Source organism: Somniosus microcephalus, chromosome 8 (genome assembly GCF_052327205.1).
Source record: "Somniosus microcephalus isolate GS21.2 chromosome 8, FLI_Smic_1.0, whole genome shotgun sequence".
Taxonomy (NCBI): Eukaryota; Metazoa; Chordata; class Chondrichthyes; order Squaliformes; family Somniosidae; genus Somniosus; species Somniosus microcephalus.
The window spans coordinates 23,090,519-23,109,331 of NC_140994.1; the positions used below are offsets into that span (position 1 = coordinate 23,090,519).

The 18,813-nt window shown below is 43.3% G+C and overlaps 1 protein-coding gene across 1 annotated transcript in view; it reads left to right on the plus strand.

Moving 5' to 3' along the window:
• smc3 (structural maintenance of chromosomes 3) overlaps window positions 1-18,813 on the plus strand; it is a 110,623-nt gene that overhangs the window by 70,437 nt on the left and 21,373 nt on the right. Inside the window, exons 19-22 of the mRNA XM_085994350.1 lie at window positions 11,895-12,047; window positions 14,415-14,566; window positions 16,347-16,505; window positions 18,162-18,269. Coding sequence (XP_085850476.1) covers window positions 11,895-12,047; window positions 14,415-14,566; window positions 16,347-16,505; window positions 18,162-18,269 — 572 coding nt within the window. The remainder of the gene's footprint in view (window positions 1-11,894; window positions 12,048-14,414; window positions 14,567-16,346; window positions 16,506-18,161; window positions 18,270-18,813) is intronic.

The window sequence follows — 18,813 nt, forward strand, 5'->3', positions numbered from 1 at the left end:
CTCCTGTCCCTGACCATGGGCCAAATTGGAAGTAATTACTCTAGTGGGTGTGATTGCCTCCTGGAACTTAGCATCCAAGTAATGCTCCCCCTCCCTAATGTGTCGCAGTGTCTGAAGCTCGGACTCCAGCTCATCAACTCTGAGCCAGAGTTCCTCGAGCAGCCAACATTTGCTGCAGGTGTGGTCGCCCTGGACCTCAATGGTGTCCACCAGCTCCCACATGCAACAACAACACATTACCTGGTTTCCCATCTCAATTAATTAAGTAGTTTTAAAATTTGGAAAACGTATGTCTTTTAATCTATACCAAGGCACTTAAATTTAGACTCCCAAGTTTGGGGAAAAAAAAGCAAGTAATATAGAAATACTTACCTGCTTTCTGGTGACGTCACACTTCGATTACTTTTTACTTCTTTACACTCACCGGTCTGTTGTGCCCGCTCACCTTTAGTAGCTCCGAACTCTCGTGCTCACCTGGGCTCTCGCTCACCTTTAGTAGCTACGAACTCTCCTGGGCTCTCGCTCACCTTTAGTATCTCCGAACTCTCGCTTTCCTGGGCTCTCGCTCACCTTTAGTAGCTCCGAACTCTTGCTCTCCTGGGCTCTCGCTCTCCTTTAGTAGCTCCGAACTCTCGCTCTCCTGGGCTCTCGCTCTCCTTTAGTAGCTCCGAACTCTCGCGCTCTCCTGGGCTCCCGCTCACCTTTTCGTAGTTCCGAACTCGCGCTCTCCCGCTCACCTTTAGTAGCTCCGAACTCTCGCTCTCTCGGGCTCCCGCTCACCTTTAGTAGCTCCGAACTCTCGCTCTCTCCTGGGCTCCCGCTCACCTTTAGCAGCTCCGAACTCTCGTGCTCTCCTGGGCTCTCGCTCACCTTTAGTAGCTCCGAACTCTCGCGCTCTCCTGGGCTCTCGCTCGCCTTTAGTAGCTCCGAACTCTCGCTCGCTCTCCTGGGCTCTCGCTCTCTCTCCTGGGCTCTCGCTCACCTTTAGTAGCTCTGAACTCTCGCTCTCTCCTGAGCTCTCGCTCAGCTTTAGTAGCTCCGAACTCTCGCGCTCTCCTGTGCTCCCGCTCACCTTTAGTAGCTCCGAACTCTCGCGCTCTCCTGGGCTCTCGCTCACCTTTAGTAGCTCCGAACTCTCGCTCGCTCTCCTGGGCTCTCGCGCTCGCTCTCCTGGGCTCTCGCTCACCTTTAGTAGCTCTGAACTCTCGCTCTCTCCTGAGCTCTCGCTCAGCTTTAGTAGCTCCGAACTCTCGCTCTCCTGGGCTCTCGCTCTCCTTTAGTAGCTCCGAACTCTCGCTCGCTCTCCTGGGCTCTCGCGCTCTCTCTCCTGGGCTCTCGCTCACCTTTAGTAGCTCCGAACTCTCGCTCGCTCTCCTGGGCTCTCGCGCTCTCTCTCCTGGGCTCTCGCTCACCTTTAGTAGCTCTGAACTCTCGCTCTCTCCTGAGCTCTCGCTCAGCTTTAGTAGCTCCGAACTCTCGCTCTCCTGGGCTCTCGCTCTCCTTTAGTAGCTCCGAACTCTCGCGCTCTCCTGGGCTCCCGCTCACCTTTTCGTAGTTCCGAACTCGCGCTCTCCCGCTCACCTTTAGTAGCTTCGAACTCTCGCTCTCTCGGGCTCCCGCTCACCTTTAGTAGCTCCGAACTCTCGCTCTCTTCTGGGCTCCCGCTCACCTTTAGCAGCTCCGAACTCTCGTGCTCTCCTGGGCTCTCGCTCACCTTTAGTAGCTCCGAACTCTCGTGCTCTCCTGGGCTCTCGCTCACCTTTAGTAGCTCCGAACTCTCGCGCTCTCCTGGGTTCTCGCTCACTTTTAGTAGCTCCGAACTCTCGCGCTCTCCTGGGCTCTCGCTCACCTTTAGTAGCTCCGAACTCTCGCGCTCTCCTGGGCTCTCGCTCACCTTTAGTAGCTCCGAACTCTCGCTCTCTCCTGGGCTCTCGCTCACCTTTAGTAGCTCCGAACTCTCTCGCTCTCCTGGGCTCTCGCTCACCTTTAGTAGCTTCGAACTCTCGCGCTCTCCTGTGATCCCGCTCACCTTTAGTAGCTCCGAACTCTCGCGCTCTCCTGGGCTCTCGCTCACCTTTACTAGCTCTGAACTCTCGCGCTCTCCTGGGCTCCCGCTCACCTTTAGTAGCGCCGAACTCTTGCGCTCTCCTGGGCTCCCGCTTGTTTATGACAAATGGTAAAATGAAAAACAAAACCTGTTTCTGTTTCGTCTCCAAGTGCTACATTTATTTGCAGAAGAGCTAGTAAACTGAAGTTCATTATTTTTATCACCTGTAATCCTTCCTATCCTACACCTGCTTACAGTTCCCTTATTCCATTTAACTTGTGTATGACATGGTATAACACCCCTGCCCTCATAAGATGAGATGCAAGTGAGGGGCCTGAGGGAAGTATAAATGATTGATTGGTTGGGGAGGGATTGCGGACAGCGCTGGAGTTTAGAAGAATGAGAGGGGATCTCATCGAAACTTATAAAATTCTAACAGGACTAGACAGATTAGATGCAGGAAGGATGTTCCCGATGGCGGGGGAGTCCAGAACCAGGGGGTCACAGTCTAAGGATAAGGGGTAAGCCATTTAGGACAGAGATGAGGAGGAATTTCTTCACCCAGAGAGTGGTGAACCTGTGGAATTCTCTACCACAGAAGGCAGTAGAGGCCAATTCATTAAATATATTCAAGAAGGAGTTAGATATATTTCTTGAGGCTCAAGGGACATGGGGAGAAGGCAGGGACAGGGTGCAGAATTTGGATGATCAGCCATGATCTCATTGAATGGCGGAGCAGGCTCAAGAGGCCGAATGGCCTACTCCTGCTCCTATCTTCTATGTTTCTATGTAGAGCCACTAAAAGTTACGTTTTCCCCGAGATCCCAAATGCAGCTTGCAGTCACATTACCTACCATCTCCCACTTTAAAGCAAAGAAGACGGAGAAGAAAAAAAGAGTTGGGGAGGTAGCATCAGAAGAGGTGAGTGAGGGAAACCGTAAAACGTCGACATGAAAGGGAGAGATAGAGACCATATTTCCTGACTCTCTGTGTGCAATGCCAAATTAGATCAACTGATAATATGAGGCAGGGGGGGGGAAAGGTACATTTCCTATCTGTTCGATTTGAGCACTTCAAGTTAAAGTATAAAGCAATTCTCCAGGTTCACACAATTTGGAGCCAAAATGTCTGCAGCATCTTAATTGACCCCTATAAAAACTCATGCATTGTTTACTTTTTTGTGGGCGTCGCTGGGAAGGCCAGCATTTATTGCCCATCCCTAATTGTCCTGAAGACGATGGTGGCGAGTCACCACCTTAAACCGCTGCAGTCTGTTTCGTCGTGGTTTGGTACAACTGAGTGTCTCTCTAGGCCATTTTGGAGGGCAGTTGAGTCAACCACATTGCTGTGAATCTGGAGCCACATAAGCCAGACCGGGTAAGGACGGCAGCTTTCTTTCCCTAAAGGACATTAGTGAAGCGGATGGGTTTTTACGACAATCCGGTAATTTCGTGGTCACCATTACTGATCGATTTATTTAATTAACTGAATTTAAATTCCCCAGCTGGGATTTGAACTCATGTCTCCAGATCATTAGTCTAGGCCTCTGGATTACTAGTCCAGTAACATAACCACTATGCTACCCTACCCATAAAAGTACCCATACTTTTTTAGCCTTAAAAGGACACACAACCGCACTTGAGAGCAAGAATAATACATTTCTGTTTTGAAAAAAGTTCTCCTTTTTAATAAAATCTTGCATCCTCTGTCTTACTGTGAGCAGCACCACTGGAGATTTGCTAATATATTTTTGACAACTTGTTTGTGTCAAACTTGTCAACTATTTATAGTTGTCAACTATTTGCGCTATGCTTTGGTGCTGTTGTTAAGTTGTAAAAGCAAACAGGAAACTCTTTGGTATCCGGCACCGACGGGACTGGGATGGTGCCAGTTGATTAAAAATTCCGGATGAAGGCGAGGGTTACCTACCGAGGCTATTTTTAACAAACAAAAATAAAAAAAATCAAGAAATGTGCAGTATACAGTATTTGGGTACTCCCGGCAGCGCGGGAGAGTCAGACTCCTGTTAATGAGGTGTTCGGACTTCCGACAGCGCCAAGAAGCCGAGTAGTGGCAGTTTGGAGAACTACCCCCACTGACTAACTCGGCCACCGCGGGAGACTCTGACTCGGCAACATTGCCGGTTATTGAGGTGTTGTTTTCGGAGTATGAATTGTGCCGGTTAATAGAGAATTCCGGATATTTAGGTGCCGTTTAAACGACAGATTCCTGTACTTACTATTATACTTCAATCATCCAGGAGCTGGGTTGCACTATACACCACGGCACTGCCACTTTGTTGTGCTTCTGAAGCCTTGGCTGAGCACACCTCCACATCCACACCTGTAGTCTTAGCTGGATCCCTCCCTGCCATATCCCGTCGACCTCGGGTGCTGTCTGAATCCCTCCACCCACTGACAACTTCCACCCATGACCCAAATGAAAAAAGAAATAGACAAAAGTAGGATAGCACAGAGAGAAAAAGACGAGCAAAAAGAATGCAATAGAAACACAAGATCAGAGAGCGCAAGAGAAAACCAGAAGATGAGAGAGAGGTTGAAGAGGAGGTAAAGTGAGAGAAGTGGAACAGGTGATAAAGAACTTGCATCCTCAGGATGTCCTGAGTTATTGTGATCTGGCATGCACTGCCTGTAAGGGTGGTGGAAGCAGATTCAATAATAAGTTTCAAAAAGGAATTGGATAAATACTTGAAGGGGAGAAAATCTATAGGACTATGGGGAAAGAGTAGGGAAGTGAGACTAATTTGATAGCTCTTTCAAAGTGCTGTATCATTGTGACTCTATGAAACACTCGACAAACTCATTCCTTTTTGAAGTGTCGTCACTGTTATGTGAGGAAAAGCTGCAGCCAATTTACACACCATATCCCACAACTGAGATGAAATGAATGACCAGTTGGTCTGTTTTTTTTGGAGGTGTTGGTTGAGTAGGTATGTTGAGCAGAACTCCCAGCTCTTTGAATAGTGCACCCAAGCAGGCAGACATAGTCTGGGTTTCAAAGCTAGCACCTCTGACAATGGAGCCTTCACTCGGTGTTGCACTGAAGTGTCAGCCTAGGTAATAAGAACAAGAAGCAACTACACCAAGACGATGGACAATTGCGAGAGACTCCACTGGCTCACTGTGAGCAGCACTGTGGGCGATTAGTTTATTTCATCTGGTGTCATATGTAATGGAATAATCTGTGCACCAGATTAATTGTGGCCTCCTCTTGATATTTTAATGATTGGTCTTTTTAAAATTTTGTGTAACAAAAGGCACCATCACGCGGACTTTGTTTGTTTGTTTCTCACTCTGCCACCTCGACCTTTCATGGCTTAGATGTAGTATTGCATTGAATTGAGCAATGAAAAGTACAGAAAAATGTTGATACTAATTATATCTTAATTGAAGTTATTAATCATAGAGCTTCATAATTACAAAATATGCCACACATTTATATTTTTTATTCATTTTTCCAAACTAATTTGCTCGGCTAATTCTGTGCTAGAAAAATTATCTCAAGAACCCACTTTAAAAATGATAGTGGCAAGTTAGAGGACTGTGTACTGCATGACACCTCATTTTATTTTAGTGATTTTAAAGCTTATTTCAAACACTTGATTTTGGATGTAAATCCAGAAACCATACTTTGAGAACAATTTCGCATTCTCTCGGGAGGTTAGTCAGCGTTAGAGCATCTAACGACCAATAGCGCTGTTTCTATTCGCCGATTACCCTCTGATAGCTCTGGTGGTGCATGGGTCAGTTCTGACTCACGCAGTGATGTGTAATAGCGTAGGCTTGGACAGCTGGAGTGAGATCAATATTCTGTAAGGTTTTTTGTGTGCGGCACACACACTGGATTACTGCAGTTTCAATTATTGTACCGTATAAGGAGTGATGTCACCATTCTTTTGGGATTACCTGGATGTGCAGCTCCCTTGGCCACAGATGTAAATGTAAAGTTTTGCCTCTGTACCTGAAGTAAGAGCTTGGCTGATCAGTGGGAGGGTGGAGCAGGCTGACTCACCACCGTAGAGATGATGGGTTTTTATGTGCATTTTCTCTCTGGCTGTGATGACATAATTTTCTTCCAGATCAAATTGATCTTTTCAGATGATGATGATCCATTTATCGTTGTCAAAGTGCAGCAGTCTTTTTGATTTTTACTTTTGACATAATTAAAGGCACAAAATGATAAATTGCCATCTTTCCCCAAATTCGCTTGCAATTTATCAAACCCATTCAGTTGAAATTACAGGGTGATGCTGTGTATAGGGTCAGAATTTTGAGCTTGCATTGCTGATACAGTTAACAGTGCACATCCATTTTGTATTAAAATGTCTTTGTTCCTTTGGTTTCCATTTTGATTTCTCCACTATAATTGACTTTCTGTAATTTAAAATAGTGCTGTAAACTCAGTATTTTAGCATCAGAAACCACTATTTGTTGATGTCGCTAACAGCTGGTAAAGTGGACCATTTTGTAATAGTCAAAGAAAAGAGCCGGTGGTTTTGAATCCTGTCTTCGCACAATAGCTGTGTATCCTGTCATAGAATCATAGAATAGAATGGTTACGGCACAGAAGGAGACTTCAGCTAGTCCCACTCCCCCGCCCTTTCTCTGTAGCCCTGCACATTTTTTTCCTTCAGGTACTTATCATTATACCTCGCATTGCAATTTAGTCATGGTAAGCATCCTAATGGCATTGGGTGTTCCTCATCTGACTTGGTACTGTGAGGAGAGAGAGAGAGAGAGAGACCGCCTGATTTGAATGGAAATTAAAATCGTATGGTTTCTGTGATGGACAGCCAGTCCGCATCGCCAGTTTAATCCCCCAATGGCAACTTGGAAATTACCCCACTACGTTCTCCAAGTGTGCAGTAACGTCCTGAGATGGCTTCCAGACTTTGTTTTCCCCACCTCCCTGCTTCACTCTTATAACTACACTTGAACTTTACTTTTTCTCCCTCCTTCCACCTTTTGGTTTCTTGGGCTAGATTTTCTCACCCAGTCATAATAAATGGCTTAAAGATTTAGCCCCTCATCTCTTTATTTTCCCATTTCTTTTCACCTGCTCATACTGTCCCTCTGCTCCATCACTGCTGGAACTGCGAGGAGGGTTGGTTCTATTGAGGATACCAGAGCCACAAGCACCTTTGCAGCATGACCACCTAAATGTTATGTGCCCGACCGAGTCCATTGGTAGTACTTTGGGAAATTGCCTTTTCAGCAATTGAAAATCCTGTCCTAGCTCTACTGCAGGTTTGTGTCTGGATGGGTCTCATTACAGTGTGACTGTGTCTTGGGGACCACTGCCCTCGCTGTGAGTGGCCTGCGATACCCCTTCGGTGTTTCAGCAGTGATGGCCTCCTAGTCTTTTTCTTATCTCCATCAACATCATGTATAATGTGAAAGTGTCGAGATTTACAACTTGCTGATGAGGCAACAACACCCAAACTATACTTAAGAACATAAGAAATAGGAGCAGGAGTAGGCCAATCGGCCCCTCGAGCCTGCTCCGCCATTCAATAAGATCATGGCTGATCTGATCCTAACCGCCAATCCACTATCACAGAACCATCTCCTGAATCTAACAGAATTAGACACACGAAATAGGAGCAGGATCAGGCTACACGGCCCCTGGGCCCGCTCCGCTACCCACAGGGCCATGACCAATCCGAACCTAGACTCATGTCCAAATTCCTGCCCGCTCCCCGTAACCCTTAATTCCCTTTACTTCTAGGAAACTGTCTATTTCTGTTTTAAATTTATGTAATGATGTAGCTTCTACAGCTTTTTGGGGCAGCATATTCCATGGACCTACCACCCTCTGAGTGAAGTAGTTCCTCCTCATCTCAGTTTTGAAAGAGCAGCCCCTTATTCTAAGACTATGCCCCCTAGTTCTAGTTTCACCCATCATCGGGAATATCCTCCCCGCATCCACCCGATCTAACCCCTTCACAATCTTATGTTTCAATAAGATCGCCTCTCATTCTTCTGAACTCCAATGAGTAGAGTCCCAATCTACTCAACCTCTCCTCATATGTCCATCCCTTCATCCCCAGGATTAACCGAGTGAACCTTATTTGTACTGACTCGAGAGCAAGTATGTCCTTTCTTAAGTATGGACACCAAAACTGTACGCAGTATTCCAGGTGTGGTCTCACCAATACCTTGTACAACTGAAGCAATACCTCCCTATTTTTATATTCTATCCCCCTAGCAATGAAAGCCAACATTCCATTGGCCTTCTTAATCACTTGCTGCACCTGCATACTAACCTTTTGAGTTTCGTGCACCAGGACCCCCAGATCCCTTTGTACTTCAGTACTTTCCAGTTTCTTGCCATTAAGATAATAACTTGCTCTACGATTTTTCCTGCCAAAGTGCATAACCTCACACTTTCCAGTATTGTATTCCATCTGCCAAATCTCTGCCCACTTACTTAGCCTGTCTATGTCCCCTTGCAGGTTTTTTATGTCCTCCTCACTCACTACTTTCCCTCCCATCTTAGTATCATCTGCAAACTTTGATATGTTACACTCAGTCCCCTCCTCCAAATCGTTAATATAGATTGTAAAGAGTTGGGGACCCAGCACTGACCCCTGTGGAACACCACTAGTTACTGATTGCCAGTCTGAGAATGAACCATTTATCCCAACTCTCTGCCTTCTGTTAGATAGCCAATCCTCTAGCCATGCTAGAATATTACCCCCAATCCTGTGATTTTTTATCTTAAGCAATAATCTTCTGTGTGGCACCTTGTCAAATGCCTTTTGGAAGTCTAAATACACTACGTCCACTGGTTCCCCTTTATCCACCCTATATGTTACTTCCTCAAAGAACTCCAGCAAATTTGTCAAACATGACTTCCCCTTCATAAAACCATGCTGACTTTGTCCTATTAAATTATGATTATCCAAATGTCCTGTTACTGTCTCCTTAATAATGGACTCCAAAATTTTACCTACCACAGATGTTAGGCTAACCGGTCTATAGTTTCCAGCCTTCTGTCTACTGCCCTTTTTAAATAAGGGTGTTACATTAGCAGTTTTCCAGTCTGCCGGGACCTTTGCCGAGTCCAGGGAGTTTTGGAAAATTATTACCAATGCATCCACAATCCCTACCGCCACTTCCCTCAAGACCCTAGGATGTAAGCCATCAGGTCCAGGTGATTTATCCGCCTTGAGTCCCATTATTTTACCGAGTACCACTTTCTTAGTGATTTTGATCGTGTTTAGCTCCTCCCCCCCCTTTAGCCCCCTGTTTGTCCAGTGTTGGGATATTCTTAGTGTCTTCTACTGTAAAGACTGATATAAAATATTCATTCAGTGTTTTTGCCATCTCCATATTTCCCACCATTAATTTCCCGGTCTCATCCTCTAAGGGACCAACATTTACTTTAGCCACCCTTTTTCTTTTTATATAACTATAAAAACTCTTACTATCTGTTTTTATATTTTTTGCTAATTTACTTTCATAATCTATCTTCCCTTTCTTAATCAATCTTTTTGTTATTTTTTGCTGTCTTTTAAAGTTTTCCCAATGCTCTATCCTCCCACTAGATTTGGCTACCTTATATGCCCTTGTTTTTAGTCGAATACTATCCTTAATTTCTTTACTTAGCCACGGATGGCTGTCTTTTCTTTTACACCCTTTTCTTCTCGGTGGAATATATATTTTTTTGGAAGTTGTAAAATAACTCCTTAAATGTACACCACTGATCATGTATCGTCTTACCCTTTAATCTATTTTCCCAATTCACTCTACTCAATTCCGCTCTCATACCTTCATAGTCTCCTTTATTCAAGCTTAGCACGCTTGTTTGAGATCCAACCTTCTCACCCTCTAATTGAATATGGAATTCAACCATGCTGTATAACAACATTCATGCTGGCATCTCTTAATATCTAGTAATCCTGCTCTCAGATTTTGTTTCTCATTGAAATCCAAATTTTAGTTGACTTTTGCCTCTTTGTATTTTTCTTCTTGTAATTCCTACTCCGACGTCTGACCCAAAGGTGATGCATGTGTTCGTGTTCGTGTTTATGCTGGTGCCCCTGCTGCTCACCTTGGCTCCTTTACATCATTTGACTGATCTTCTGTGGCTGAAAGTACCTCGCCTCTCTAAATTGAATTGTTAGTATTGCTTTTCTCAACATTGATAACTCTCCAAAAGCTTTTTCAATTCTTTGTTAGGTAAAATTGAATCTCTTCTGCCCCTCCCCTGAAATTAGCCTCCTTGCTTGAATTCAATTTTCTGTGTCGGCATTGGCTCTGTTGCTCCTTTTCTACTAATCAGGCTGGCATGAAAGTTCAGTCCGATGCTATCCTAAACAATTAGCTCCCCTCTATCCCTGATCATCCTGGTGATTCAGCTAATCTATTAGACTTTTTTTTAACTTCCAGTCCTATCTCTTGCACTATATTTTGTTCTTTTGAGCACTGTTTCATATTTGCTCCTGCAGATTACCTTGCAACTAACTGCGTGCTATAAACTAGTCATGCCTAATTGGCACGACAGAGTTTAAAAATCATTGGGAGTGCATCTGCAATTTTTTGATGTGTGAAGGTTAAGGGGTGATTTGAGTGAACTTTTCAAGATATTAAGGGGAACAGATAGGATAGATAGGGATGAACTATTTCCGCTGTTTGGGGCGCCTAGGACTAGGGGGCATAGTCTAAAAATTAGAGCCAGACCTTTCAGGAGTGAAATTAGGAAACACTTCTACACACACAGGGTGGTAGAAGTTTGGAACTCTCTTCTGCAAATGGCAATTGATGCTAGATCAGTTGTTAATTTTAAATCTGAGATTGATAGATTTTTATTAGCCAGAGGTATTAAAGGATATGGGGCAAAGGCGGGTATATGGAGTTAGGTCGCAGATCAACCATGATCTCACAGAATGGCGGAACAGGCTTGAGGGCTAAATGACCTCCTCCTGTTTCTATGCTCCCAGCAAAGAGGCTCTGTGCTGAGAGCATGCATTCAGAAAATCAATCCTTATGATTCAGTCAACTGGATATTGCTTCAGAATTATTTGCTGCTGATGTTTCCAGGCCCAACCACTGCTTTTATTTGCCTGCCATTTGTTTCCTGTTACTTTAGCTGGCATTGAAGATCAGTAATAAACCTTGTAAACCCAATCTTGCTGTGCCTTAATTCACCCTTGCACCACCACCAGCACAACTGTAACCACCCATAAAGAAATTTATTGTACAGTAGTTTTGAAGATCCATATTTTGCTTGCTGTGGTGGCTGCAATTCTTCCCTACGGAGTTATCAAGTCAACTTACTTTAATATGAATTCTATGCACAGTTGTTGGTAAAACACCTTCTATGTAGCCCAGTATAGCTCTTAAGATTCAGCTGTACTCTGCCTATCTGAGGCCCAGTGCTTTTTTTTTCCTTGTTGGCCTGAGTCACTATTTCTACCGACACCTGGGAATCCCTGGCCCAAGACCGCACAAAGTGGAGGAGAAGCATCCGGGAAGGCGCCGAGCACCTCGAGTCTCTTCGCCGGGAGCAAGCGGAAGCCAAGCGCAAGGAGCGCACGTCAACCCAAGCACCCCACCCAACTGCCCCTTCAACCACCATCTGCCCCACCTGTGACAGAGACTGTAGGTCCCGCATTGGACTCATCAGTCACCTGAGAACTCATTTTTAATGTGGCAGTAAGTCATCCTTGGTTCCGAGAGACTGCCTAAGAAGATAACCTTTTTTTTCTAGGTTTTTGAAAGACTGTTGTAAGTCCTGGTCTAAAGTGCCTAGATCGTGCTGTAAGAATTGTGGCTTACCGTTTGTTTCTCAGTGGGAATAAATGTTGTTCAATTCCTCCTAGGTGACCAGGTTAGTCACCGTGGTGCACTTACTGGTGGCTATTACGACACTCGAAAATCAAGACTAGAGCTTCAGAAGGATGCACGAAAGGCAGAGGAAGAATTGACTGAACTGGAAGCAAAACTGAATGAAAATCTCCGTAGAAACATTGAGAATATCCTTCAGAATTCCTATATCTGATTATTTCCTTAGAGTCTAAGGAAAGTGGTATCTACACAAGACTTTTATCAACTATGCTATGCATATTCTGTGTCATTTTACACACCGAGTTGTTGTGATCTGGAATGCACTGCCTGAAAGGGCGGTGGAAGCAGATTCACTAGTAACTTTCCAAAGGGAATTGGATAAATACTTGAAGGGAAAACATTTGCAGGGCTATGAGGAAAGAGCAGGGGAGCGGGACTTGTTGGAGAGCTCTACCAAAGAGCCAGCACAGGCATGATGGGCCGAATGACCACCTTCTGTGCTGTGTCGCTCTGTGATTCTATATAGTCAATCCATAAAGTGGGTTCAAATCTGATTTTGTTGCGAGCTTACCATACATGTGGAATTATTGCATATGTAGGTTTAGTTCTGAGCAACTTCATTTTCTGTGTTTGCACTCTACATGTGCCAACCCAGTGCTTCTGACACACCTGAACATTCTGATAGTTCAGTATGATGACATTATTACTACTGTTCTATGATTTTCTTATTCTCAAAAGCGCAGGTGTTTGACCCTGTGAAATGAGTGTGCTTTACAGGGAAGATGATTTTTGAAAGAGTTGCTTTAATTGTGTTTTTAAATATTTATTTTGTGTTGTAGCTAGATGTACCAAGTGGAGCAAAAATTTCTGTTAATTAACAAATGAGCATGGCTTTATTCTATAGCAAATGATCCGTACAAGTCCTCGCTGATTTCTTCATTACAGGGTAGACTTTCTGGAAGAGTGGGGGCGGGAAGGAAACAAAAAGAAAATATTATTCACCCTGGCCTCGGTGACATTTCACTGCTGGTTTTCTTGGAAAATATGCTGTGTGAAAAGATGATTTTTTTAATCACTTCGTAAAAACTGGACTCCCCTAATAGCAGTGAGTCAGTGTGATAAGTCATTATGGCCTTTGCTTTTCTGCTGATAATGAGTACACAGCTGTATACAAGACATTTCAGATCTGCATGATTCATCCTAAATTAATGTCTTCAGCTTAGGCCAAACAGAATGCAGATATGACACAATAATCCGCAAAGCACAATGCGGTTTCTGAAAATAACAGTAATTGACTGGATGTTTGAGCTAATGAGATGTATGGTTCACAGAAAATGTTTCTTTAAATCAAGCATGTAAATGCAAGTGATTATTTTAATTTACATCAAGGTTACTTATACAGAAGTATAATGTGCATTAAATAATAGTAAGTTGCTCTATATTACTTTTGCATTAGATAACCGCTTGGGAAAAGTTGCCAATGTGTGTAAAATATTGAAGGGGACCAATTGGCGCAACTGACTATCAGAATGAGGATGTCGGTACTGGGGAAGGGTTATTCACTTGTGGCATCCTAGGTCAGATAAGCATGTTATGCATTTATCATAAGAGTTAGTCATTTTGGGATCCAAATGCTTTTGTCAAAAAGCAAGGGTGACTGCTGTTTTAGGTCCTCTTGAGGCTGGAGTCAATCTCTTATCACCAAGCTGTTCCATCACAGGCTCTTCCTCTTAGCAAAACAAGTTCTGATGCTCTGCTTCTATCTTTCCACTTGAGTCTCCGTGTTGCCTCTCCCTGCCCACCTGAGTCTTGATGCTTTTGGTAACTTCTCATCTGCCAAAACTGTGATGCTTTGGCCTCCTCCTGCACCGACAGATGCTGAGACAAATGAGCGGTAAAAGTAAAAGAGCATGATTGGGGAAGAGGACCAAAAAAGAACATGGGTGGGGGAGGGAAACAGTTGAACCAGCTGTTTTCTTATACTTTGCGCGTACTGTTAAGAGTTGTGAAAGAACAGTTGAACTGTTAAAAGCTTTTTAAGGTTTCATTAATGTTTTTAAGTGGCTGTGTATTGTCACTAAGGAATAGTGCCAGCTAAGTTATAAAAGGGACTAGTGCTTCCTTATGTGTGTGTGTATGCATTTACAGGAAACTTTCGATTAACCGGCCCCTAAATAACCGGAAATGTCGGTTAACCGGCAAAATTCAGGAATAGGTTCAGGTAACTTTTATTACTTGCCTTCCCCCATTTGTTGCTGTGCAAGGGTGTAGCTGCAGCTGTTGCTAAGCTACAGAGACGCTTGCAACTTGTGCCGATTGTTCTGAAGCTGTTGCAACAGGTTTGTTGCTTTATACGGAGCTCTCAGCTCCGTATCTTTTACTATAGCGTTCGGTTATCCGGAATTGTTGATGAACCGGCACCACGTCGGTCCCGTCCGTGCCGGATAACAGAAAGTTTCCTGTACATTATTTATATAGCTAAAAGTCAGCTGATAGGCTGTTTAAGATGTTCTTTTGACACTGTTGTAAAGATGCGGTTCCTTAGCACAGTGTACAGATTAATAATGAGATCGACCAATTGATGAACCAAATGCAGCAGATTGAAACACAACAGCGAAAGTTTAAGGCATCGCGCGATAGCATTCTGTCCGAGATGAAGATGTTGAAAGAGAAGAGACAGCAGTCGGAGAAAACCTTCATGCCCAAGGTACCAGTTCAGTGAATACTTGAAATACTGATCAGATCTGGGTATCAAGCCAGCCAACATGGCTTTTAAATTGAGCTAAGACCTGCTCCCAGTGCACAAGTCTCGTGCAGCTGGCTGCAGCCAGAAATTAAATTTGCTGCAGTTCAGTAAGGCTGCCAAGTGGTAAGCCCTATCTTTACTGGGTCTTTGGAACTGATAAGCCCCTCCACCCTACCTCACTGAGTAACTCTTTGGCCTGACACCCTCCGTCCCCCACAGAGCGGCATTATGGCCTCGGGACTCTGCTCCCCCCACAAGCCTACATTTTAACAATAGAACCCCGCCATAACCCCACAGAGCAGCATTTTGGCCTTGGATCTTCATCTGCTGAAGAGCATTCTAGCTTGCTGTCTCCATCCCCCCCCTCCCCATCTCTCCTCATTCCTTCCATTTGCCACCTCTCCCCTTCCCTGCGTTAAAACCATTTTTGCCCCCAACCCCTAAGCCTGCTTGAGCCGAATACAGGAGACTTTGGTTTATCCGGAGGTTGTATGTCCGGAAACCTCGCTCTACCGGCAGAAATCAGGAGCCGTTCTGTTAGGTGGTTTTTCTTCTCGTGGCTCTTTTTTCCAACAGTCAGGCTTTGGAAAGTCTCTCTGAAGCTGTTGCTAAGCTACAGAGACGCTTCCAGAGACTGTTTGAAGCTGTTGCTAAGCAACAGTGTTTGTTGTCAGATACGGAGATGAAAATCTCCATATGCTTCAACATTAACTTTGTATGTCCGGCAGTTTTGATAGATTGGCAACAGCTCGGTCCCGTCGGTGCCGGATATAACAAAGTTTCCTGTAGTAACCTTGGTCTTGACACCCAGTGTACAATGTCAAATTATTTCATGCAACTGAAACCACACCGTAAGCTGTAATGGCTTACGGTAATGGATCACCTGCTTTGGGGGCAGATGGAATAAGAATAAACTGATTTTATGTTTTATACTAATAGTAAATGCACCATCTACCCGAAGGTCATGGTGGATTGGATTTGAAGTTTGAGAGATGCTTGTGATTCTCTTTCCAACTGAAAAAGGTTGAATGGAGGTCAAGGCAATTTGGGGAAATGCTAACTAGATAAAACGGTGACCATTACTGTTGTGATTAGGAGACTTTCACATCAACGAATTGTAAAATTAGTTTTAATGTAGAATTATGTTGATATATCCTCAAAACTGAGCAAGTTTATTCTTTCCACATGAACAACAGCTTGATAGAAACTTTATTAAAAAATGTTAAAATTAAAACAGGCTTTCATTTATCTTGCATGCATCTGAAAGCAAACTAATTAAGAGGAAGAAATAATCAGTAAATTAGAGACTTGTATTCAGTTTTACAAGATTAAACAAATAATTGTGGCTCAGTATTCGTGAAGTCATCATTTCATTAGAGTTTGTGCCAATTTAGTGAAATTATTGTAGAAAACCTCCAAGTTGTGAGATTTAATAGGATTTCTGTATCAATATTTGAATCTGTTTTCATTTTTTTAATCTTTAAGAACATTGTGAAGCACAAAGTATTTAGTTCAGTTAGTGGTGGGCAAGATTGTGGATTTGAATGAGGAAAAGTGCACATTTGATTAAAGAAAAGAACTCTTGACCGTCTTGGCCAACGTTTTCAGTAGCCCACTTTGCACATGACCGTGATACATGTATTTCTTTTGTTGAAAGTTGTAACTGGCGTTCACCTAAAGGGAATGTAGGTATGGCAAGGTAATGTCTGCGTAATGCCAATTTTTCATTTTATTTATAAAGCAACGAAGTTTGCAGAGTCTGGAGGCCAGTTTGCATGCTATGGAGTCCACACGGGAGTCCCTAAAAGCTGAGCTTGGTACAGACCTGCTCTCACAGCTTAGCCTGGATGATCAAAAACGAGTTGATGCACTCAACGATGAGATCCGACAGCTCCAACAGGTACGGTGTTCGGAAATGTAAAAAGTCACCTTTTTCCCAATCTTGTCAGACTGTGTACAAATTTTAGTTTTGCTTTAAATTGTGGTTGAGGGAATTTTCTCGGTGAGTGGTCAAAATGTAAAGTGATGAGTACTATCGGAGAGGGACAATTGCTCATTGAGTTCATCCATAGCAGCAAAATTATTTTTTAGTTTTCAAGGAATCATTACTTAGGTGAGCTATTGTCCATAGTGGGGACAAATGCCTGAGGGCATTCTATGCAATGTTATAAACAAACATTCAAACAGCAGTAGCATCATAGGGAACAGTCAACATGGTTTTAGAAGTTATAGGTGATCCCTTTCAAACCTAGAATTCTTTTGAAGCCTTAAAAATAAGGCTTGCATTTATATAGCGCCTTTCACAACCTCAGGACATCTCAAAGTGCTTTGCAGCCAATAAAGTACTTTTGAAGTGTAGTCACTGTTGTAATGTAGGTAACGTTGCAGCCAATTTGCACACAGCAAGCCCCCACAAACAGCAATGTGTTAATGACCAGAGGATTATTTTTTTTTAGTAATGTTGATTGAGGGATAAATATTGGCCAGGACACCGGGGATAACTCCCCTGCTCTTCTTCGAAATAGTGCCATAGGATCTTTTACGTCCACCTGAGAGAGCAGACAGAGCCTCGCTTTAATGTCTCATCTGAAAGACGGCACCTCCGAAAGTGTAGCAGTCCCTGATAATCCAGTTAATATAGTTTGCTTAGATTTTCAAATGGCATTTGACAAAGTTCCTTATGTGAGGCTAGGAAGAAAGCTTAAAGTTCATGGAAGAATTGACCAAATTGTCCAGATGGATTGAGCATTGCCTTGACAATAGAAGATTGAGAGCTGGGAGAAAAGTAACTCGCATGCTGTGCTGGGACTACGCTAGTTCCAGTGTTTCTGAACGACTTGATACAGCGGTCTGAAGTGGTATTTGGTTAGTTGATGAAAAAGCTTTGTGGGCAGGTAATGGTAGGAAGGAGATCAACTATCTTCAGAGAGACATGGATGAACTATCTAGATGGACTGAGGCAAGAGATTTAAAGTGGATTAATGTCAGGTAATGCGTATAAGAATAGGCAACAGTAAACTTGTATAACATTTTAAGTTAGCTTGGTGCAAAGCTCAACTCCACTGGGATATGCCAAGAGCCGTATAACATTTTCCTACATTAAAGACGCTATACAAATGCAAGTTGTTTCTTCCCTTAAAAGGGCACTAGCATTAAAAGCTCGGAGGGATAGTCCACCCAAACTAGTCCTAAACAATTTAAATGAACAAAAAAAAATCCTAAGTATAAGATATGGGGTAATCAAATTTCCATGTGGCATCCGCCATTCACGAAATGCATCCAGTGATGCCTATTGTGAATGGGGGGGACACCGCAACCATTAGACGCAGTATGTTGATGTTCAAGAATCACCTGACCCGTGAACTATGGCTTTAAATGTGAAGAGTAGTTGGGGATATCCTGCCTGGTGGTTTTATGCATCTGATGCCTGTGGATGATGGCTTGAATGAGCTCTATAGGCGGAGGCTGAAAAAGAAAAGGATTTGGAGTCAACATTGTTCATACAGCTGGTCTTGGCCAGATTGACAGTTTTTTAAAATTTGTTTGTCCTTTTTAGGATAACCGGCAGCTATTAAATGAACGAATTAAGTTGGAAGGTATAATGACCAGATTGGAGACGTATCTCAGTGAAAATTTAAGAAAGCGCTTGGACCAGGTTGAGCAGGTAAAGTACAGTAACTGTTTTGGCTAATTGGTACATGCTAGAGATTTGTATTAACAGATTGTGAAATTGCATAATACAGTTAATTTACTTGGTTTGAAGAAGGATTAGGCCATGGGTCTAACAGCATTCTTGTAAATTTTAATCAACTTGTCAAATCTCCAAAGTAACATGCACCAGTTAGTTGACCTGATCTCTATCCTCAACCCTGTCAAATGCCAGTGTTTCAAAATTTTTAAGTCCCATTTGACATTTGTATCTAAAATAATGATTGTGACTTGCTGATGAGATTTGATCCAGAGCTGACATTACAAACCTGTGGTCTTTGAATTAAACCACATATAGAATAAATGTTATTACCATGACTTGCCACTGCACTGTTAACCTGGCATCTGGGGGTTTGGGTATGACTAGCATATATCAAAGGTGGTTACACTGTGCACATAATGTAAGTAACGTATACTTAACTGATGTGATGACTTGGTAGCACAGTGAATTAAAACATGGTTGTTTTACTTCAGGGACATTAGTTTGGATCCAGTTTAGA